The sequence below is a fragment of the Danio rerio genome, chromosome 11, assembly GCF_052040795.2.
Source record: "Danio rerio strain M-AB ecotype USA chromosome 11, GRCz13ab, whole genome shotgun sequence".
NCBI lineage: Eukaryota > Metazoa > Chordata > Actinopteri > Cypriniformes > Danionidae > Danio > Danio rerio.
This window is the reverse complement of record NC_141031.1, coordinates 4,149,119-4,174,763: the sequence shown is the minus strand read 5'-3', so window position 1 is coordinate 4,174,763 and position 25,645 is coordinate 4,149,119. Positions and strand designations below refer to the sequence as shown.

Genomic DNA, 25,645 nt, shown 5'->3' with positions numbered 1-25,645 from the left:
GTCCAGTATAGAATATAAAGTCCTGCTGCAGTGGAGACAGAATGAATATTGTGTCTGACTCCATCCTGAGCTTGGAGGACTGCATCCATACATCTCTGCACTGACTCAAATCACTGATTAATAAAGTCATCTGCTCGACGGCAGTGAAAATCGATTGGGTTTGAATACAAAAAAAGTCTCGTAAAACGCTGACGATAAACGCAAACGAAAGTGTCCCGGTGTGTACGAGCCTTTATAGTGTAAAATATCTGTAAAATTTAAGGAAACATACCAGAAGCTGTGGTTGCCAGAATTTTTTGATAAAAAATACAGAAGAACTGTTTTATAGAACTGTTTAAATAAACGGAATATAACCGTATTTCATGAACTGATACAATGTTCAGTTCACAAAATCGTAGCTTAGTGCACAAAAATGTCAAGTCATTAGATGCATTAATGTGCTCATGTTGTCACGTTCAGGTGAGGGGAAAAGGAGCGAGGACTCAAATGCAAAGAAATAATGGGTATTTATTAATAATAAAATAAAAAATAAAAGGCAAAACAAAACTACCCCGAGGGGGAAAACATTAACAAAACACACAAACTTGGCTGGGCTGGCAAGACAAGGCAAGACTGGAGCAGGAACACAGGGGGAGTGTAGACAACGAACTGGCACAGGACTGAAAACATGAGGGGATTTTAAAGCAAAAGTAAATTGACAAACAGGTGAACATGACAAACTAATAATGAGTTAACAAGGAGGGTGGGACTAGACAATAGACGGGAGAGCGCATGACAGAGACAACACAAGCCATGCGCTCACATAAAACAGGACAAGAACACGCAGCCAATGAGAGAACTCATTAACCGGATGTTCAAGACAAGACAAGCACAAGACTGAAGCACACGACAAAAGCACGTGACCACAATGTAAACATGTAGCCACGTGCTTTGACAACAGACGCAAGACACGTGCACAGGATGACTGAAAACTCACCGTGCGCTCACACACGCAGCGTGCATGCTTCATCCCAGCGCCAGCCAAAACCAAAACCAACTAGATTCAGGCCCCGTTTACACTAGTGCGTTTTAGTTTGAAAACGCATAAGTTTTGCTACGGTTACGCCATCCGTCCACACTACGCCGGAGTTCTCGAGCGCCGAAAACGGAGCTTTTTGAAAACGCTGGAGAGGCCGTTTTCATTCTGAAACGCTGCTGCTCCGTCTCAGTGTGGATGGGGAAAGACGGAGACATCTGAAAACGGAGGCGGGGCTGCCGACGTTCGCCTCTCTGATTGGAGCTTTTCCTCAATATTAAGTAGCCCACACACAGTTCAGTCTCGCATCCTCTTCTTGTAAGTTAAGACTTCTCAAGTTTGATCAAGGCTGCAGTCTCCCCCTTCTCAGTTTGATATGGAAAACATACCGAGGACACGGGTAAATCTTCAAAGGGAACAGTGTACTTTATAACTTCATTCACATCACTCTGGCTACGTTGTTTCACTTTCTCAACAATAAAATGTAAACATGATTTAAGGAACTGCCTATTTTCATTTTAATATTAGCAACTTAGACAGCAGAAATGTTGAAGCGTCGTGCTGCATATATGAGCGTCATCTTCACTGTGTGGATATTTATAACAAAACGGAGCCGATAACAACACTGCCTCCTTTCAATTTCAGTGAAAATACGAAACGCACCCTCTCTTTTGCTGAATATCAGTTTTTAATAATCGATAATTTTAAAAGTATAACATACAATAAGTTTTAAACATTGTAGGAAATAAAGGCAAGCGATCAGTCAATGTACCTGGATTAATCATTAACTTATCTTTGCGCTTAACCAAAACATTTTACCCGTGAACAAGTAACTTAATAGATTCCAATGACCAAAGTCAGGGAATTGGCCTATGTCGTTAGATAAAGACCACAACATGAATGAAATATCACGTTCAGCAAATATAGTGAGATTAGATCCAGCGGGAGATGCTTGATGAGCAGTCCGACAAGCAGAGCTCTCATCTGGGTAGAAATGCTGGAGCGCTTGCCCGAGAGAGTGTGTGTGTGGTCACGTGATGTGCGTTTTCAGCGTTTCGGTGTGGACGGAGAGCTGTTCAGAAACACTGGGTAAAACGCGAGTGTGGACGCGGATCGTTTTCATTCTACAACGCCGTTTTAAAACTAAAACGCACTAGTGTAAACGGGGCCTCAGATGCTGGGAATGAAACACCATGATGCAGACAGACAAAAACACAAACACGAGTACAAGAGCGCGCGCGTCTGAGCCCACGCGGCCGCATCAAGCAGGAGCGCGCACACTCTGCATACTCACGACGGCGCGCGCACACAAAGACAGAAAAAGGACCAGACACAGCTAGTGTCAGAGCTCTGCCACCAAAACAAGAATTTCCAAGACCAGAGTGGCAGAATCCTGACACATGTGTGATTGCAATTAGCAAACAGATTTTTACTGCGTTAGTAACTACACAGTTAACTTAAAGCAAAAGAAGATGCAGCATAACATTAAATACTCTTAGTCCATCCTGGACTTGAACACAGATGCTAATATCCACCACAATGGTGACACACAAAAAACGCTTTGCTGTTTTTTTTCCTTTCTTGATTTTACTGAAAAATACCGGCAGCTGTGGTTGCCAGTAATCTACTGTTTTTAACATTTTTCAAATCAAAAATTTTATCTACAGAATATTTCTGTTAAAAATACATTCCACAGTCTGTATTTTACATCGAACAGTGTGTGTGTGTGTGTGTGTTTGTCATCTGTATATCCGTAAGTGAAGTGGAACAGCTGTATGAATGACTCACTTGTGGAGGACGGCGATCTCATTTTCAATGCTGTTCTCCTTTCCCTCCAGAGCTTTTTTGGCTATGCACTTTACGGCCACCAGTTTCCTCGTCCTCTTCTCCTCAGCGAGCATCACCTCAGAAAAAGCCCCTCTGAAACAAATGATAAAGCACAATCAGACATAAACCAGCAAAAGGCAATAATTTCAGAACATATTGAAGTATTTAACCTTCCTGTCGTGTTCGGGTCAAATCTGACCGATTTACAGCTTAAATCACTCATAAATATTGTGTTTTACATCTGGTTGCGTCATATTCTTCACACTGTGCGCTTAAACATATAAAAGTAATGATCACCTCCTTCATTGAATTTTGAGTATTTTAATCAACCTTGTTACACCTGTGGTGTTTCCGGTCAAAAGTCATCACTATAGGAAATGAAAGGCTATCCAGACTATTTTCAACCATTAGACAGAAAACATCCCCATACACACCACCCCAACTCACTCACTCACTTACTCATTTCAGATAGAACAATGTCTTTTACAGGTATACATCTCATATCCATGCTTATGTGGGAAGCGTAACTATTTTACGTTATACATATATATATATATATATATATATATATATATATATATATATATATATATATATATATATATATACATACATACATACATACATACATACATACATATACAGTATGTATACATATATATATATATATATATATATATATATATATATATATATAGGGTTGGGATGGTTTACAAAATTGCCGATTCAGTTAGTTTGTATCTTGTTTTATTAGTAGCAGTTTTTAGTTTGATTGGTTGTATATATGTAATCCAGGCTCATTCTGAAAACGTAGTCCTGTGGATGTTTCTGGAAACCGCGAAATACGTCACAGAAGGTAGGTATTTTTGCAGTTTTTGCAGTTTTCTGTGTGCATTTTTCGCATCTTAAATGTCTCTTGCGAGTGCCGTTCGTGCCCATGCTGGTCTCGCGTAAACCCACCAGAGACCGCTGTCAAACAACTGTCTGTCTGACTGGCTGAATGATTGACTGGGCGACCGGCCAATCGCATGACCCACCCTTTTCCTTCCCTAAACCCGACCAATTTTACCGATTGACCCGCCCACCTGCTTACTTCCCTAAACCCAACCAACAATTTGCAAAAGCCGTCCAGAAAAATAAAAGCGCTCGTCTGGTTTTTACCATGTTTTCGGTTTTTACCACATTCTCACCCTGTTATGAACTTGTTCACTTTATTTTTTGGATTCTGTTTTTGTCTTACCTGATTTCTGGAGCTGCTCTTCCCCGGACTCTAACCCGGTCATCGTGGTCGTCGACGAGCTAACTGGACAAACTGGTTGCGGCGGGAAAGCCTTCCACACAGAGGTAAGTGGTCAGCCGGTAAGAGCAAAAAGGAACAGCGTCATACTGCCTCCGTAGCGTTTGCTTAAAAAAAATGAAATGCAGCCATACGTACCTCCGGCTACATAATTTTAATTAATGTAATTAATTAAATTAAAATAATAATTAATGTCTCCAGAAACGTCCGCGGGACAACATTTTCAGAACGAGCCTGGGTTGCAAATATTTGTGTGCAAACTGCGTATATAAATTACCCCTGAAGTACTTTAACCCATGTAGTTACATAATATAACTGAAAAAGTATAAGTAAACAAGTGTGTTTGGTTGTGTGTGTGTGTGTGTGTGTGTGTGTGTGTGTGTGTGTGTGTGTGTGTGTGTGTGTGTGTGTGTGTGTGTGTGTGTGTGTGTTTGTGTGTGTGTGTGTGTGTGTGTGTGTGGGTGTTTGTGTGTGTGTGTGTGTGTGTGTGTGTGTGTGTGTGTGTGTGTGGGTGTGTGTGGGTGTTTGTGTGTGTGTGTAACAAAAAAAGTGTAAAAAACATAAAATTACCAAATCTTAACTTCCAAATATGCAAATTTTAAATATCCATAAATACTACAGTACAACAGTATAGAAATTGTACAAAAAAAGTAGTTCGCCACTCTGTTATGGTCTAGCGGCTGCAGATCGCTGGTAGACACACAGTTCACTAAAGAACTACAAATTCGCCAGTATTTGGACAACAAGTCCCAGTCATGCACCGCTCACACGCACCTGTTCCTCATTCCGTTGACTTCACACACTCGCGGCTGGGAGGTGCTCTGATTACATGGACTAGAACACACGCACACCTCTTGGCTAAGTCTTGCTAGCCTGTTATTGAACTTTACGACGTTGCGAATGTCTTGCCAGTTTTGACCCTTGTCTTGTTTTGTTTGTTCTATGTTGTCTACTGCCTGCCTGTTCTGACCATTCGTCTGTTATTTGACTATGACTCTGGATTTTCTGTATACATCTGTTCGCCCCTGTGTCGACTGTTGCTTGCCTGACCATTCTCTGCATAATGAACCCTGCATTTGGATCCGCACTTCCTTGTTAGTGTCCCACTTCACATTACACACTAGGAGTTGGCAACCATTATATACTTAACATCAAATACCTTTCACACAATGACTAAAACTGTTGGCATGCATAACCTTCTGCTTGGAAAGCTCTGCTTTTATATTACCACTGATTTAAGTGACAAATCCTTCCAGTGAAAGTCACAGACGGGTTTAATGTTGACATGTTCACACGCAAGCCTGTCTCAACAAGACCTAAGCGGACAACATCATACAACAACAATAACAGCTCTTGCATGAAGTGTTGAGTTCTAAGCAACGAAGAGAATCCATTCATTCAGTCGTTCGTTCATTCATTCATTTTCCTTTGGCTTAGTCTCTATTTCAGAGGTTGGCACAGCTGAATGAACCGCCAACTATTCCAGCATATGTTTTACACAGCAGATACCCTTCCAGCTGCAATCCAGTACTGGGAAACACCCAAACACTCTCACATTTACACACACACACACACACACTGTTTTTTGCTCTGTTTTTAGAAACCAAAGATAACTTTTGAGTAAAGTTCCTCAGGGTTTACAAGGAATTTGCTGTTAGCTAGTGTAGTCATTAGAGGTCTGTTTGTGTTTAGCATTAGCGTCTGCAGGCTAAGCTCTGGGCTGGACCGTTGGTCAGGTGTGAGGTCGCAGCTCCTGATTTGGAAACAGAAATAACCCGAGGGATCAATCAGTGCTGCTGTTTGTTTGTGACCCTGATCGACCACACTCTTAGTGCTCATCCACTGTGGGCCTTCTCTGAATCGCACGTCTAATGGACCCTTTCACATCGTCTGTGTGCCACAAACATACAGCAACACTAGCGCAATGACCTTAGGGAAGAGGATAGATGTATATGGGTAGTTGATAAACTAGCAGTATGTTTTTTTTATAATTTTTTTTAGAAAAAGGTCAATGTTTGAGAAAATGTAAGTAGTCACTAACTTTATAAATTCTTTTACTGTTTTTTTTAAACATTTTACTGAACTGTACCTTAAACATCCTATAGAGTGACTAGGATTGTCAAAAGTATCAAGTTCGCAACCAATCGGTACTGGAATGTTTGAGCATGCGTGTTCAACAGAAATGCGGTAATTGGCTGTGAATGTCATCAGTTCACCATTCTTCATCGAGCGCAAGCACAGATACACAGGCACTGGAGAAACTAAACTAAACTAAACTAAACTAAACTAAACTAAACATAACATAACATAACATAACATAACATAACATAACATAACATAACATAACATAACATAACATAACATAACATAACATAACCTACGCTAACGAAACCTAGCATAGCCTAAACTAACTTTATTAACTTAACTTAAATTAACGTAAATTAAAAATAAAAATATATTTTTAAAAAATTTAATAAAATTAAATTACATTTTTAAAAAAAGGTAAAACGTGAAATGTAAAACGTAAAATTAAAATAAAATTATAAAAATTATTAAATTAAATCAAAATAAATTAAATTAAATAAAAAAAAATTAAATTAAAACTAATCTAAATTATTAAATTAAATTAAATTAAATTAAATTAAATTAAATTAAATTAAATTAAATTAAATTAAATTAAATTAAATTAAATTAAATTAAATTAAATTATAGATAACTGCCCACTGTTTTTATGTGCTCAACAGAAATAGCTGTGATTCTGTGATTCTGTGAATTTTTATATGATATGATTCTTCATCGAGCGCAAACACAGATACACAGGCACTGGGTAAACTAAACTAAACTTAACCTAACTTAACCTAACTAAACTAAACTTAACTTAAATAAAAAATAAAATATGATAACAGTACATAATATTTTACTAGTTGTTTTGCAAGATACTAGTATTCTTAAATTCTTGAAATGATATTTAAAGGCTTAACTAGACTACTATGTTAACTACTAGGCAAGTTAAAATAATTAGGCAAGTTATTGGATAACAGTGTTTATTGTTGTAGTCAATTTAAAAAGAAAAATTGTAAAGGCAGCTATTAATATTGGCCTTAAAACATTTTTTAAAAAATAAAAATATATATCTCTTGCAGCCAAACTAAAAAAAAATAAGACTTTACCCAGAAGAACAAAATATTATAGAAACTACTGTGAAAATGTCACTTGCTCTGTTAAACATAATTTTTAAAATATTTTAAAAGAATCAAAATTTCATGGGAGTCAATTTTGCCTCTGACTATATATATATATTTGGAATAAATATAATTTGAGTGCTATAACTGGCTGTTCATTTGTTGATTATATTGACCGCTTTCTCTTTAGGTATTGAATCAGGCATTTAAATATATCTATTGATCTCAGGTTCATGAGTAAACGTAGTTAGGAATCAATCTGTGTCACAGGCAAACCACTGCCGAGTGTCTGTTTATGCAGGAAATCCCTACTTGAAGCATACTGTAAATAATTTATTCACCCGAAAACACAGCACGGAACCATTTCACCACTATGAAATGTCCTGGATCAGTCTTCCTCCTTCCAATTGCATAACGTTCCACTGTCAAATACACAATTCTGTTCTCAGATCAGCTGATTTAAGGACTCGGGAGATTAATAATGCAGCTACACTGAGATTTATGGCATCCGTGCAGAGATGCTGGGCCGTTTGACTTGATTCACACCGTTGGGTCTGAGTTTGGCCTCCAGCACATAAGCTGCACCTGCTTTTTGTTTATTTTAGGGAACGTTACATAAGGCAATCAGCAGAAACGGCGCTTCTGTGTCGAGCGTGTGGGACAGAATTTAGGCTGAGCGCTGCCTCGGGAAGCAAGATGTCACGCGGTGTCGCTCTCTTGAGAGATGAATTATTAAATTGTTTGCGGTATCTAATTAGATTGGATTAATAGTTTTATAAAGAATGTCACACCCCTGTGTAGTTTGTTTGCCTCTGTGCTCTTGTTTGAAATGGCTTTGGTGCACCTAAAAATGAACTCGGATGAAGAATTCTTTTAACAATGTGCTGCAAATCAAATAAAAAAGACTCCAGTGTGCTTTAGGCCAAAATGAAGAACCGCCAGATGTTATTTTAAACAAAGGCTATGAGATACTTGCATGCATATGCTTGTAAACTGCATTACTACACTAGCTTTTTCAAAAACATTGTCATCCACGCTAAGTATCCTATCATACGCCCTGCGCAATAAGCCCTGCGCAATAGGCGTGTTTGGCGCGATTTGTTGCTATTTTCAGACCAGCGCAGCCCTAATTTTCACGTTTTGCACCACGTTGTTTAAATAGCAAATCCATTTGCACAACTCTGTGGACTCATGGGTGTGCTGGTCTAAAAAGGAGGTGTGTTAAGGCGCATTGTTGCTATTTTAAAAAAACTGATATGGACCGCGACATTGACCAACTACAGAGAGCGTTAGTTATGCGCCTATGTTGGTCCAAACGCTTACGCATTGCTTAATACACACAGGATGTACAGCAATACACAAATATCGTAACATATAAAAAACATTAAAGATTATAATGTTACAAAATGATTATTTTCTACAAAAATATAAAAACCACTGCCTACATGCTTTCTTCATGACAGGGGCTTTTTTAGTTTATTCATGACCATCTGCATTTGTATAATGTAATTATTATTAGCATTATTATATGCATTTTTATATTTGTTTTATTAAAAACTAGTTTGGATTTGTACACTTGTCGGGTTTTGGAGATGTCTACATCACCATATGAGGCATAAGAGTAGAACGCATATTTGGATATAACTCAGTTTTTTGACCACACTTCATTATTATTGTTCATTTATTCGTTTGCTGGAAATTAGAACTGAATTTAGAAATAGTTTTGAAACAAATCTTTGCGCTTAACAAACTAAATTAAATATGTAGGCTAATGGATGTTCAGTGGAGTGCATACAACACCGTTTCCTTGCTCCACAAAAGTAAAGGAGTAAAGTAAAGAGTAGAGAAAAGAGAGAGAAGCTGAATGGAGGAGGCTCGTTCTTTATCCTCGCGCTGCAGATGCTCTGTTTAACTGTTTTCTCGCTGGTGAAGTGTTCAGTTTTTCCACTTACGCCATGTAAATCGCAAATGCGACACAGCGGACGTAAATATTCCTTTAAAGTCTGCATGAACTGGAAGCTATGACCATTTTTTTTCGTATTATTACGCAGTTCCTAGAGAAAAATAACATTAAATGAGAAAACAGTGGGTGTGGCTTGTTTTTTTTTCTACTGTTAGCTGATTGGATGTAATAAAGTAGGCATTTCATTCTGAAAATTGGGGGAAAGGGTTAAGAGAGAGTTATTACAACCTAACAGACTCCTCCAGCTCACCATTTCTGCTTGTTGTCAAAACTGACAGCTGAAGGGGAGTGGTTAAGTGTGTTAGCCCCGCCCAATACCTCAGACAGACGCAATCTGAGAATTGAACCGAAAACAAACAGACAGTGCATTTTCAGATTTCAATTAAAGATTACAAGGGCAAACATATTTTTTTTGACACGCACCGATGAATTGTTCACCACAAAACTATCAACGTGAGCTAACAAAATCAACATGGTTAGTTTTGATTTACTTGTACTTCAACGGTTTTTCAAACTCTTTCCGAGAAGACGTTTCTGGAAGTGAGATCTGAGAGTCATGACTGGAAGTTTCTCTCCCCCTGTGGTGCTCCTGACCTCTGTCCTCTCAGGGAAACCACAGTTTCTCCAGCAGAAGCCACAACAAAAAGCCAACAAGAGTTTTGAAGGGAGCATGAGAAATAGACATACAGCGAAATAGAAAATGTTAATGGGAAAGGTTTTAATGGAGGGAGAGTAAACATAAATGATAGAGAATATGACCGCTTTAAACATCCTCCTGATGATTTTGATGACTGTTGCTAATAGCAAATGGAAACATTATTCAATTCAAACATGCATTGTGACAGGACTGGATATTAATGAAATAAGATTAACAATAAACATGCACATTTTTCTAATACTGAAAAAAAAGTTCATTTGAGTTAAAGGTTAAAAGCATATATGACATTTCCGCCTGATGATTAGTGCTAGTCAGGCATTACAATGAGCCTCACACAGGTGAGTGGGCTGAACAAACCACCTGTAGAAAACACACTCTTTCATCTCTCTGTGCACCAGACACTTTCTTACAATCACTCTATATCCCTAGGAAAAAACATTTTGCCTTTCTGACTGTGCCTCACACAGGTGAGTGGGCTTGACAAACCACCTGTAGAAAACACACTCATTCATCTCTGTGCACCAGACACTTTCTTACAATCACTCCATATCTCTAGGAAAAAACATTGTGCATTTCTGACTGTGCCTCACACAGGTGAGTGGGCTTGACAAACCACCTGTAGAAAACACACTCTTTCATCTCTCTGTGCACCAGACACTTTCTTACAATCACTCCATATCCCTAGGAAAAAACATTTTGCCTTTCTGACTGTGCCTCACACAGGTGAGTGGGCTTGACAAACCACCTGTAGAAAACACACTCTTTCATCTCTCTGTGAACCAGACACTTTCTTACAATCACTCCATATCTCTAGGAAAAAACATTGTGCCTTTCTGACTGTGCCTCACACAGGTGAGTGGGCTTGACAAACCACCTGTAGAAAACACACTCTTTCATCTCTCTGTGCACCAGACACTTTCTTACAATCACTCCATATCCCTAGGAAAAAACATTTTGCCTTTCTGACTGTGCCTCACACAGGTGAGTGGGCTTGACAAACCACCTGTAGAAAACACACTCTTTCATCTCTCTGTGAACCAGACACTTTCTTACAATCACTCCATATCTCTAGGAAAAAACATTGTGCCTTTCTGACTGTGCCTCACACAGGTGAGTGGGCTTGACAAACCACCTGTAGAAAACACACTCTTTCATCTCTCTGTGCACCAGACACTTTCTTACAATCACTCCATATCTCTAGGAAAAAACATTGTGCCTTTCTGACTGTGCCTCACACAGGTGAGTGGGCTTGACAAACCACCTGTAGAAAACACACTCTTTCATCTCTCTGTGCACCAGACACTTTCTTACAATCACTCCATATCTCTCGAAAAAAAACATTGTGCCTTTCTGACAGTGCCTCACACAGGTGAGTGGGCTTGACAAACCACCTGTAGAAAACACACTCTTTCATCTCTCTGTGCACCAGACACTTTCTTACAATCACTCCATATCTCTAGGAAAAAAACATTGTGCCTTTCTGACTGTGCCTCACACAGGTGAGTGGGCTTGACAAACCACCTGTAGAAAACACACTCTTTCATCTCTCGGTGCACCAGACACTTTCTTACAATCACTCCATATCTCTAGGAAAAAACATTGTGCATTTCTGACTGTGCCTCACACAGGTGAGTGGGCTTGACAAACCACCTGTAGAAACAACTTCCTCTCATTTTGCACCGGACACTTTACTTGAACTCCATCTTAATAGATTTCAATGAGGTAAACAATGTTTACTTGTGAATGAACCACACAATCATGTTGCCCTGCTTATTTTTTTCAATCTAAAATACTTCTTGTGTACAATATTGTTTCTATTTTATGTACAGTGGTTGTATAGTTTGGCTTAGGTTACGTGTATAGTTCAACTATTTACACTACATGACCAAAGTCTTGTCGCCTATTCAAATTTTAAGTACAACAAATAATAACTTGACTTGTAGTTGATCATTTGGTATCAGAAGTTGCTATGAAAGGCAAAGCCTTATTTTAAAAAATAAAATAGGATCATGCCTTGATTTTTAATGATTTAATTTGGACAGTAAGGTCTGACTTTGCCTAGAAAAAGAATGAATATTGTGTCTGACTCCATCATGAGCTTGGAGGACTGCATCCATACATCTCTACAATGACTCAAATCACTGATTAATAAAGTCATCTGGAATGGCAAAGAAAGCGTTCTTGCAGGACTCCCAGAGTTCATCAAGATTCTTTGGATTCATCTTCAATGCCTCCTTCATCTTACCCCAGACATGCTCAACAATGTTCATGTCTGGTGACGGGGCTGGCCAACCCTGGAGCACCTTGACCTTCTTTGCTTTCAGGAGCTTTGATGTGGAGGCTGAAGTATGAGAAGGAGCGCTATCCTGCTGGAGAATTTGCCGTCTCCTGTCGTTTGTAATGTAATGGGCAGCACAAATGTCTTGATAACTCAGGCTGTTGATGTTGCCATCCACTCTACAAGACTTTTTTAAGGTAGTTTACAGTATATGCATAGTCAGAAAACTGTTCCAGTATATTAGTTATGTATGCAAGTGCTCTTACATCCAGCATTGTGTTTATATTTATGATTACATCTATTAATTTAGCACCGTGGTTTTTCAAGACATGAGAAAAGACACATTTCGTTCCACTTCATGTCCACACATGTAGCGGAATGACAGTTAAGCTCAACTTGAGAGTTGCACAACAGTGTTTTGGAGTCCATGTCTTCCCCTATTGACCCCCAGTCTGTCTGCTGTGTCATTAGGGAATGAGGAAGTCAGGCTTGCGTTTCTGTAATCTCGTCCACCAGATGGCCATCCTCCTGTGCCTCTGACCGGACAGGAATGTGCTGCTTTGCTATCTAGCATCCCACAATCCCCAGCACTGAACTTTTGCTCGTATAATCATATTTCTTAGGCTCATTAACCAATACAACCACCCAACAACACCCCAGCAACTGCATAGCAACACATTATTAGTGTAAAGAAAAGGGGTGTGTTCATATTGTGGACTTGAAGACACAACCTGACTATGTCCATCCCATTATGACCACAGTGTATGCATCTTTTGATGGCTACTTCCAGCAGGATAACGCGTTACTTCACAAAGCGTGAATCATGTCAGAATGGCTTCTTGAACATGACAATGGGTTCTCTGTACTCAAATGGCCTCCACAGTCACCAGGAGACCGTTTCAGAGAGGAGGTTAAGTGAAAACTCAGAGTGTGTTAACCCTGAAATGAGAGAAACTCTGTGTTTTCTGTTTCAAAATGGCAGGTTTGTCAAACTCGAGGAAGCAGGGTAAGTCAAGTCTGTTTCTGAAAGAGAGCTAACTTTAAGGCCCAATCCCAATTCAACCCCCTTAGCCCTTCCCCTTAGCCCTAACCATAAGGTTAAGTGGAAAGGGTAAAAAGCCCTTCGAATGAAGATTTTTCAGTAACACACCCGAAACCAAGGGGTAAGAAAATTTCCCAGAATACACCAGCCATAGCTACACCTAGAAGTCAGGAGATTCACAAATTAGCATTTTTTGTTATTGTTACGAATTTTTACAACAAACAAGCACTAGCACTACCTACTGCGCCACTGCGTCGCCTCTACTCAAAGCTGATTGACCCAACTCAGATCAGCTATTCTGAAATCGAAAACTCTAGAGTTTTTAATCTCTCAGTAAGTTCAAGTTTGGGTGACGCGGTGGCGCAGTTGGTAGTGCTGTCGCCTCACAGCAAGAAGGATGCTAGTTCGTGCCTTGGCTGGGTCATTTGGTGTTTCTGTGTGAAGTTTGCATGTAGTCCCCGTGTTCGCTAGGTTTCCTCTGGGTGCTCCAGTTTCCCCCTTAGTCCAAAGACATGCAGTACAGATGAATTGGGTAGACTAAATTGTCTGTAGTGTATGAGTGTGAATGAGTGTGTATGGATGTTTCCCAGAGATGGGTTGCAGCTGGAAGGGCATCCGCTGCTTAAAACATATGCTGGATAAGTTGGCGGTTCATTTCGAGTAATAAAGGGACAAAGCCGAAAAGAAAATGAATGAATGAATGAAGTTTCAAGAGTTCACACTGAGCTGATGATTGATAGTAAAGCTAGTTTGGCGTGCTGTCCCGGGAGAGAGCCCTGAGCTTATAAGATCCTCGAGCCCTGGGCTCCCTCCCATTGCAAGGCGAGAGGGGAGTTTGAGCTCAGGTAGATCTCGATGTCTCCCCCTCTTGCTTGTTGTAGCTAAGTGTCAGATATGGATGCTGAAAGGTGTACTCAGAGTTTAGCTAAAGTATTTGGATTAATTGTTTAGAGTGCTTGTTTTTGAACTGTGGGAGGAAACCGGAGGACCCGGGGAAAACCCACGCGACCACGGGGAGAACGGGCAAACTCTGCACAGAAATGCGCCTGGTTTGTAAAGGAATTAAACCAGCGGCATTCTTGCTGTGAGGCAACAGCGCTAATCACTGACCACCGTGACGCCCGTTTGAAAGGAGGGAAAGTAGGGTTGGGTGGGAGGGTTTCTTCAAGACGAAGATATTGAGATGAGAGAGGTCTGGTTATTTATAGTGAGTTAAGGATCGTCTGATAGGATAATCAGTCGTTAGCTAAAGTTGGAGCAGCTGTGAACAATCATAAGCACGTGATCCTCTCCAAATTTGTTCATAAATAAACTTCACTTAAACTCAGAGTTGGTTGAACCTCCTTAGTGAAACAGGTCCCAGATCTCAATCCAATAGAGCACCTTAGGATGTGGTGGAACGGGAGATTGGCATCATGGATGTGCAGCTTACAAATCTGCATCTCTGAGGAACATTTCCAGTACCTTGTTGAATCTAAGAATTCAGGCAGATTTGAAGGCAAAAGGGGGTCCAACCTGATACTAGTAAGGTGTACCTAATAAAGTGGCCGCCAAGTGTACATCTACTGTGTCTACACTAAAAGAAAACATACCACAGGTTCCACTTAGACAATTTCACCCATGCCATCTTCAGCACTTTAAATATTTAATATTATCGTTGGGTTATCTATAGTGCATATTATTTGCATTTCATCAGTCAGATGTTCCAATCCTTTAATTTAAATTCTACTCCTTATCATATGGAAACACTGAAGCTGCATTTGAGGCAATTATAAACGTTAATACTACTGAAGTAAGTGCGTTTATGCAAATATACTGTAGGCAGTTAACACATTTTTGTGTTCTCACTTCACTGCTGCTTCCTGTTGCAGTTTTGCATGTGCAAGATCAGTCTGAGCGTGTGATTAGCAACTGGTTGTCCAGCTGTATTAAATCTGAAGTCATCTCCAACGTTTGCGTATTACTCTGCTGTTTTATGCTTGTCATATCAATATTTGTACACTGTCGTGTTCAGCTGTGTGTGCTGTACTGTACATGAGCTAGAGCTTTGGCTGAAGGGATACATTACGTCCTGCATGCAGATAGTTTAGCACACAGTTTCTCGTCCTCTGGTCATGTGTTGAGGCTTAACTGTGTAGCGTGTCTGTGTTTGTCCTCCATGACTGTGCTGAGCGCTCTGGGATGAGTGTGCCTGGCCGGATCTGTGCCGCCGAGGAGCCATAATCACATCCTGTTTAATAATGAGTTTACTCTTAATCTTCATTCCATTCTCAAATATTGAACCGGCCGGGCGGGTGGCAGATCATATCGAAGCTTTTAGGCCTCATCACGGATCTTCTGTTCACATTATGTCGTGTGATTGGATTTCTGTGTGTGATGGTAGAAAGCCAAACAAACGAAGCGGCTAAAGTTGAGTTAATGCTCTGTGAATAATAATTCGGGGATAATCAGATAAAGTTATTGAAAATCGTTAATACTAATACCAGATTATTAAAAACCAGAGTGTGGGAATTAGTTGACTTCACATATAAAAAAAAAAATAAAAATAAACATAAAAACTAATCTTTAATTCTGTCACCTTAAAGCAGTGGTCACCAAACTTGTTCCTGGAGGGCCGGTGTCCTGCAGATTTTAGCTCCAACCCTGATCAAACACACCTGAACAAGCTAATCAAGGTCTTACGAGGTATACTTGAAACAACCAGGCAGGTGTGTTGAGGCAAGTTGGAGTTAAACCCTGCAGGGACAGCGGCCCTCCAGGACCGAGATTGGTGACCCCTGCCTTAAAGGGTCACAAAACATCAAAACACATGTTTTGAGCTGTTGACAGTCGTATATGTGTCCCACGCTGCTAAAAACACTATTAGGACACCTATATTTCACTAAAAAGAGTAAATTGGTTGTTTTTGCGTTATTTCGAGCAAATTCGTACTTCCGGTTTGAAACGAATTTTTGAAGCTGCGTCACGGCCTCGTGATCTTAGTGTGTATTCCAGCGTGCAGACTGGACGTCTGTACCTGGGAGTACCTTTTGTTGTCTCTGAGTGTGTTGCCTTAATTCCTGAGTAAGACTTAGTTCAAACCAATCAGCGCGCTCTATTGTGTATGCGGTGCAACTTCATTAATATGCATTAGGCTTGGGCGGTATCCAAATTTTGATACCGTCAAACCTCCTCCCTATTTTCCCTATATTTAACCTCGGTATCCGGTATTACCGTGCATAATTAAAAAAATTATGACGTAAGGCTCAGACAGCGTCACCAAACTGTTGGCTTGTGCCTAAACCATTCAGAAACTGAATACCGTATATATGCGACCTTAGGTTTGCGGTCACTTGTTTGTCTTGTTCGTATTAGAGATCTGCGCAGAACACTCTCTCTCTCTCTCATTCTCACACACACACACACACACACACACACACACACACTTTTGAATGTAGTTCAAAAATGGATTCCAAATCTTTTTAAATACTTCATCCTTTCCTCTCAAGGAATATGTGATCTTCTCCAATGGTATACAGTAGCAAACTTCTGAGATCCACAGTCCAATTGGTACATCAATGTCTGTTTTCCATTTTAAACAATGCATTTTTTAGCTATTGTCAGCAACATTTCGGTAAGTTTAATAGCATAGTTATGCTGGAGGTTAGAATTTGTGTAATTACCCAATAAACATATCTCTGGATCCAATGGAAAATCAATTCCATGAATCTGTGATATAATATTACATACTTGTACCCAAAACACTTTCACTTTAGGGCACAGCCACGTAGAATGCAAAAATGTACCTTCTTCTATACCACATCTGAAGCAGAGGGGAGAAATACTGCTTTTAAATGTGTGTAATCTGGATGGAGTATAATAAAGCTGGTGTAAGAAATTCAACTGGATTAGTCTAAATCTGGAATTCAAAGTTGAGGTTACCCCATCTCTACATAGCTGACCCCACAGGTCATTTTCTAGTGTTATCCCCAAATCCTGTTCCCATCTAGTTTTAGACTTATCTGGGTCAGTCAAAGGTTGTCTAAGCATCAAAGCATCATATATTCTAGAAATTGTTTTATGTAATGGTTTATCAGAGAAAACAAGTTCCTCCATAGCAGTTAAATTAGTTAATTTGACCCTTAAGCAATCCCTTAATTGCAAATAACTAAAGAATTCTTTATTGGATATGTTATATTTGTTTTTTAATTGCTCAAATGACGTTAAAACACCATCATCAAAGCAATGCTCTAAATGTGTAATTCCTTTATCTGCCCAAATTTTAAAACATTTTGTTTTTATAGCACATTGGAAGCAATCTGTTCCCACATAAAGGTGTTTTGGGAGAGACAAATGCCTCTTATCCCAACATCAACTGAAGTTTGTTCCAGATCTGTACTGAGTGGATAATCATAGGCTTATTGGTTCTAGTTTTTATCAATTTTTCATCCCATGCATATATTATATTAGTGGGACAGTCCTCTTTCATATATCGAACATTTTCAATCTTCCTTAGTGTCCAACAGAACTCAAAAAGTTTTTTAATAAGTGAAATGTGAGTAAATTATCTTATTTTTGGGTGAACTGTCCCTTTAAAACAGGACAAAATGAAGAACAATTACTATTTAATGCAAGCCATCACTAGCGGTTAGGAAAACAAGACACGAAACATCCTCCCTGTGAAAGTCTGACTTCATCAACAGCTTCTCACCTTCAGGAATTGAGGTGATGTGCGAGACGGGCACACCTGACGGAGAAACAGAGCGAGAGTCACTGTTGCTGAGACGAGTGACAGCATTCAGCAGATTAACCTTTCACTCCTGACATAATCTCTGCACAGAGCACTCCTCTGTTCCACTTGTGAACGCGTGGAAAACTGTGGCAATGCCAGCGAGAGTGTGTTTGTGCGCTTGTGGGTACACATGCGTGCAAATGTGTGTGTGCACAAGAGCTGGTGATTGAATAATAAATGCACAGGGACCTCATGGTGTTTACCAGCCTGGTAGAAACACCTGCTCTCCCACAAACACACACACACTCCTTTAGTTACCATTCACACCTACACTAGTGCATAACAAACAATTAAAACCAAGACAGTGCAACCTGTTTCTGAAAAAAAAAGTTAAGAAGAAAGATGAATATATTTATACCAAAAATAATATGTAAGACTATCATTTTTTTAAAGGTATAGTTCATCACTCAATTTGCACATTTGCACACACTAAAGTGGTTCTGAACTTTTATGAGTTATAAACGTTCTGATGTTGAACACAAAAGAAGATATTTTGAAGAATGTTGGGGGAAAAGCTACCATTTACATTTACAGAAGAAACAAAATGCAATGGAAGTCAATGGCTTTTTTTCTCCCAAGTATTCTTCAGAGTATGTTCCTTTGTGCTCAGAGGAATAAATGAACTCAAACACAAGTTTGGCGCAAGTGGTGGGTGAGAAAAAGATGACAGAATTTGTATTTTTCATCCCTTTAAGACGGGTCTACACTGTACTATTTTTGTTTTTTTGTTTTTAACAACTGTTGCTTGTCACAAATCTGCCTTGCCTCATCTTGGTTAAGATTTAATGTCACAAATAAGCTCTGGTCCTTTGGTTCATTAGGTCACAAGTAGACGAAAAAGACTTTAGACCACTTTTTTGGTGGTCTATGGATGGGTGTATGTTTAGGTGCTGTTTACATTTTCATTTTAAAATGGATATGGATGATTTTAAAAGTGATAAAGACCTTTTATATTGGAATTGATGGTTTCAATGTTTGGTTTCAATATAGACCAAGTGGCAACCTCTCGCTTTCCCTCATGAAACTAATATGGAAGTGACTGAAACTGCAATTCAGTGACTGACCACTGGGGGCTGGCTTCGAAACCGAACAAATTTCTATTGACTCCAATGTTAAAATGTCCAACTTCACAGCAGAAAAAAATGGTGTTTAGAGCTTGGTATGAGAATTCTTTTGTTGTATCTAGCTAATATTACCCTTACTGGCAAATGTGAGAAGGTTTAATTGTTTTTATAACTCATGCTTTTAATTTCTATTAAGCGTTAAAATTGTCCTTGTTAACCAAAAATAAGTACACACGCATAAATGAATGTCAGCATTTAGTCTACTTTATTAAAAATGTAGAATTAGTGTTTTTACAAATAATTAATTACATTTAAGGAGTCATTTTTACCAATACCAACACTCATTTTTGTAACTGAAATCACGTCCTTGTAATGTATGTTATTTTGCAAATAATCAAAATATTCACTGAACATATCATATAAACATTATTCAATAAACATTCACAGATCTGCGAGAGAATATATAAATAAATATACTAATATATATTTACAAAGTCCTGGCTGCGGAGGAAGAGGATACGGGTACTTAACTGGCCTGTCTGCAGTCCCGACCTGTCTCCAATAGAGAATGTGTGGTGCATTTTGAAGTGCAAAATGCGACAATGAAGACCCCGTACTGTTGCCCACCTTAGGACTTGTTTGCATTGGGACAAAATTACACCTGAAGCACTTCATCGATTGATGTCTTCGGTCCCTAAATGTCTTTTAAGTGTTGTGAAAAAGAACGGCAACATTACAAAGTGGTAAATGCTTTACTGCTTGAGCTTAACCACTCTCACTGACAGAGCTGTGATAAAACGAAACACTATTGGCTGGTAAAATGGGAGGTGCTACTATATACCCCACCCTCTCATCATGTTTCAGTTGAGATTATGTCAAACATCGAATAAAAAATTGCACTTCACGAGACATTTATATCATAAATCCCATTGCTTTCACTTAAAATACTTGCAATGTCACCCAAAGCTGCTCCAACAACACACGAATGACACACAGTGCTCATCTCGCCGTGGGTTAAACAACGGGCCGTGACTGCATCCGCTAACAAGCAGAAAATGGAAATTCAACACAGCCCAGTGTGTGCTTCACATCAGTGACAGAGAAAGCATTAAATCGCCATGGCACGGTTCAGCTCAGCGCCTGTTCTGAAGGATTACAGCTTCTTCTTCATAATCAAATCAACTACCTGGAGGAAATCTGGATATATCTCATAACCCAAACATTCTGCTGGGAAACAGGATGGCGTTACATAAACAAATGGAAAACTAGCAGTGTTAGCATATTAACAGTGCAAAATCATGAGTTATTTTAAGATTTAAATACGTTTATTTTGATACTGTTTTATATTTGCTGAACATTTCAGTTTGGACTTGATAAGCTTAACTTAATATTTTTATTCAGTCTGATTGTTGTAAGTTGAGATGACTAGAAGAGTTCATTTGATTCAACTCAAAAATTGACAATTTTGTTTACAAAGTAGTTTTTTTAGTTGAAGAAACTCTTCTACACTGTAAACAAAATTCTTGCCCTTTTAAATTTTTGAGTTGAATCAAAAGAACTTTTCTGTAACACTTTATAATAACTACACACTATAAATCATTTATTAAGCATTAGCCAATAGTGAATTCATTATCTGTTAAGCATTAACTCTACATTAATAAGCGTTAGTAAGCAGTTTATAACTGCAGCTACAAATGCTCTATTCTTGACTTATAAGCACTTTCATAATGTGTTTAATAATTGTATTTTCATACTTAGTTAATGATTTATTTTTCATGAATAAATTAAGTACTGCATTATTTACAAAACATTTGTGTTTAAGAGTAGTTGAGGGTTTTTAGGATCATTCAGAATGAGTTAGTAAATGATTAATAAACTATTGAAATCAACCTTTTTATAGCTTATTATTCAGGCATATATTAATGGTTACTATATATGTTAATAAATGCTTTATTAACTCAACTTCATCTAGTTTTGTGACCTAATCTAAAGTGAGGACTATTTATGCTTTATAAATCCTTTATATGATAAATAAAGGCTCAGTTAATGACATTATTCATTCCTATTTATTTAAAGATACGCAACCTTATCTAAAATAAAATTACTGTAGATTAAAAATTGCATCTTATTAAATTATAATATTGTTGTTGTTGTTTTATCCAGCTTTATGTCATATTTTGACTCCTGTTATTCAGCAATGTTTAAACTTTACAGTAATTTGACTTTTTAGAAAAGATTGCAAAGATTTGATTCTGAGCCTTTATTTGTCATTTATAAGGCATTTATAAAGCATGAATAGTTCTCACTTTAGATTAGGTCACAAAACTGCATCAAGTTGAGTTATTAAAGCATTTATTAACATATTAGTTAACTATTACTATATGCCTGAATAATAAACTATATAAATGTTGATTTCAATAGTTAAATAATCATTTACTAACTCATTCTGAATTATCCTAAAAACCCTCAACTACTCTTAAACACAACTGTTTTGTAAATAATGCAATACTTAATTTAGTTATGAAATATAAATCATTAACTAAGTATTTAAAATACAATTATTAAACATTATATAGGTGCTTATAAGTCAAGAATAGAGAATTTGTAGCTGCAGTTATAAACTGCTTACTAACGCTTATTAATGTAGAATTAATGCTTAACAGAAAATGAATTCACTATTAGCTAATGCTTAGTAAATTATTTATAGTGTTTAGTTATTATAAAGAGTTACCAACTTTTCTTGTCATCTCAAATTACACCAATCACAACAAACTTTTCATGACTTAAAGAAATGAGTTGTAAACTGATTCACTTATTAAAACAAGTTAAAGCAACATATAAACATTTGCTGTCATGTGTTTCTGACTTATCATTTTTTACAGTTGTGTCGGCTCCGCTCAGCTTTATGCTGTTCTGGGTGAGCACACTATAAAATAGACAAGACAAGTATTTTTAGGTTGCTTTTATCAAGTTTATCAAGCTTTAACTATATTTTTAAAAAGTTATTTGGTAAACATGAATTTTTACGTCAAGTTTTTAGTCAGTTTGGTTGATGTAAGTTGAGATATACTTCATATAGTGTGCTCATTCAGGAGCATAAAGCTGGGCGAGACCCATCAAACTGTGCTCTCTCTGTCCATCAATCGCTGCACTGAAAGTCTGCGAGAGCACAGGGTCAGCAGAGATCCATACAGCGCATTGATTTTAGATTATTCCAGCCCTCCCAAACCACCCACACAACAACAACAGCCCTGCAAAGCATGCTGGGAAATGTCATAGCTCTCGCGGTGGCACCGAATGAGGTTGGGAGCGTGAGCTGTCGTGGAACACAATTACAGGCTATAACTAACCAAGTCAAACACATTAGGAGAACCAATTAAATGCCGAGCATTTGGATAGAAAAATCAGTTGGCATTTCTGTGTGGAGTTTGCATGCTCTCCTCGTGTTGGCGTGGGTTTCCATACACAGTTCTGTTCAACATAAATTTAAAAAACCTCCTTAAAAACAAAACGTTTGCACACGAGACTACAGTTATAATATTAGTTATGAGTAGTTTTGCGAAAAGTTTTATTGAGACGTGTTGTTGATGACTGGATGTGTTTTGAATCGATTTTGTAGCTTTATATAAACAAAGGAAAATTAAGACCTGTTTAAAATGATTTAAGACCTACAACACAACAATATTTCAGTGAATTTAAAAGTTTTTAAATAGTTTTTTAAATTTAAGACATTTTAAGACTTTTTAAGACCCCGCAGATCTTGAAAAGTACAACGAATAATTTTGGCTCATATAGCTAATATATCCAACCCAAGCTCATTCTAAAAACGTAGCCCCGCAGACGTTTCTGGAGACTGCGATTTACGTGGCGGAGGTATGTATGGCTGCATTTCGTTTTTTTAAGCCAACGCTACGAAGCAGTGTGATGCCACTCCTCTTCGCGCTCGCCGACTGGGCTGATGGCTTACCTCCGTGTGGAGGACTTTCTCGCCGCAACCAGTTTATCCGGTTAGCTTGTCATGTTACGTCAGCGTAGCGGAGGCCCGAAGGAGGAGGAGGAGCCAGCCGGGTTCGACGACCGGGTTTGAGTCCGGGAAAGAGCGGTTAAAGAAATCAGGTAAGATGAAAGAAAGAAACCAAAAAATAAAGTGAATGAGTTCGTAACAGGGCGAGAATGCGGTGAAATCCGAAAACGAGGTCAAAATCGGACGAGGGCTTTTCTTTTTCTGCACGGCTTTCGCAAATCGTCGCTTGGATTTAGGGAAGAAGGAGGAGGGTGGCCGGGTCCAGTCAATCGTTCAGTCATTCAGCCAGTCGGTTAGTCGGACAGGTGGTCGCTCGACAGCGGCCTCCGGCGGCTTTTTACGCAGGAACAGTGGGAATCCGCGAGAGGCCGATGTGCGCGCTTTTTAGTGTCTCGAACGCCTCTCACGGATTCGCGAAAACAAAAACTGCACAAATACAGGACGTATTTCGCGGTCTCCCGAAACTTCAACGGGGCTACCTTTCCAGAATGAGCCTGGGTTGAATAGAACCCTTCATGACAACAGTGAGAGGGGTGAATTTTTTTAGAACTCATTGGATTTGTTTATATTAGGCTTTATTAAGTCTGAATAATTAAGGCCATGCTTATTTGAGTCACCCCGCGGATACCCTGGTAGCGTATGAGCATGATGTGAATGATTGTGTATGGGTGTTTCCCAGTACTGGGTTGCAGCTGGAAGGGAATCCACAGTGTAAACCATATGCTGGAATAGTTGGCGGTTCATTCCGCAGTGGTGACCTCTGTAATAGAGATTAAGCCGAAGGAAAATGAATGAATGAATTGTAATTTGCTCCCTCCACCAACCCTATTTTAGACTGTATTATAAATATGACACAGTTTTACACACGAATGCTGTACATCTAAATATTTTGATAGTCCAGACAAAACCTGCCAACAGCACTCTACCCTATTAACCAAGAATAGCTCTGGCTACAGGCCAGCGGCTCTCTCCTAGTTAACAGAAAGCTGCTTCAATCACAGTTTCCCCCATTTTCAATTCTATTTTGGGACATTGGTGTTTTTTTTTTTCGGTTTTTCAGGTTATTGGAAGGCTTTCAGGCCAACTGTGACACAAAAACATGCTGTAAACACCAGGCAAAAATCAATCTGTGCTGCTACGCTTGTCCATAAACGTTTGTCACAGTCGAAATTAAAGAGAGAGATGCTAGTTCATTAGTTAAAACTTTGCTTTTTCTCATTAAAATCTAAAACTAATTTTGTGTAATGACTTACTTTCTATTGGCCAAAATTCATTCATTCATTCATTTTCATTTCGGCCTTTATTATCCAGGGGTCGCCATAGCTGGATGAACCGCCAACTTATCCAGCATATGTTTTACGCAGCGGATGACCTTCCAGCCGCAACCCAGTAATGGGAAACACCCATGCACATACACACTCATACACTACAGCCAATTTATTCAATTCACCTATAGCGCATGTGTTTGAACTGTGGGAGAAACCAGAGCACCCGGAGGAAACCTACGGCAACACGAGGAGAACATGCAAACTCTATACAGAAATACCAGTTGACCCAGCGCTATTTCACTAACATCTGCACTTAAATTATGGGTATATGGGCCATTATTTAAAGGTGCTGTATGTATGTTTTTGACTCTTTTAACCCTCCTGTTACCCCAAAATCTGCTAACACCCTTTTCCCGTTGGGGTCAATTTGACCCCAGCAATTAAAAACCTCCAGAATATTATTTTTTATGGCCAAAGGTTAATTGTTAGGTAACTGATGTCTTTGTTGACTACTTAACAACACTCTGAAATATACACCCCCCCCCCCACTTCCTGCCTCTTATAAACTGTAAAAAAAAAGTTGAGCCAATTATTTTTTTTTAAGTTGACTGAAAAGCAACCCAGGCTCATTCTGAAAACGTGGACGTTTCTGGAGACCGCAAAATACGTGGCCAGAGGTGCGTATGGCCGCATTTCATTTTTTGAAGCGCACGCTGTGGCGATCGCCAGCCGGCCACTCGTCTCCATGTGGAGGGCTTTTTACCACCGCAACCAGTTTGTCCGGACTGGAGGTGCAGAGAGAGAGAAGCTGAGCGACGACTACGACCGGGTTTGAGTCCGGGGAAGAGCAGATCCAGGAATTAGGAAAGAAAACAAAAGCAAAATTAAAAAAATAAAGCGAATGAGTTCATAACAGGGTGAGAATGTGGTCTAAATCCGAAAACGTGGTCAAAATCTGACGAGGGCTTTTATTTTTCTGGACGGCTTTTTGTGAATCGTCGTTAGTCGGGTTCAGGGAAGGAGGAGGAAGGGTGGGTCGGCCGATTGGCTGGTCGCACGGTCAATTATTCTGTCATTCAGACAGACAGACAGACGGGAGGTCGTTCGACAGCGGCCTCTGGCGGGTTCGGCGAACGGCACTCAAAACAGACGTTTGAGGCAAAAAAGCGTGCACAGCGGCCTCTCGCAGATTCGCAAAAACAAAAACTGCACGAATACGTACCTCCCGGGACGTATTTTGCGGTCTCCAGAAACAT

At 39.1% G+C, this 25,645-nt stretch overlaps 1 protein-coding gene across 2 annotated transcripts in view; it reads right to left on the bottom strand.

The window, feature by feature from the left end:
• Positions 1-25,645, bottom strand: part of camk1b (calcium/calmodulin-dependent protein kinase Ib) — a 104,974-nt gene that overhangs the window by 39,803 nt on the left and 39,526 nt on the right. For both annotated transcript variants that reach the window (XM_087273125.1, XM_087273126.1), the window contains one exon: positions 2,804-2,935. In XM_087273125.1, the coding sequence (XP_087129251.1) occupies positions 2,804-2,935 (132 nt within the window). The remainder of the gene's footprint in view (positions 1-2,803; positions 2,936-25,645) is intronic.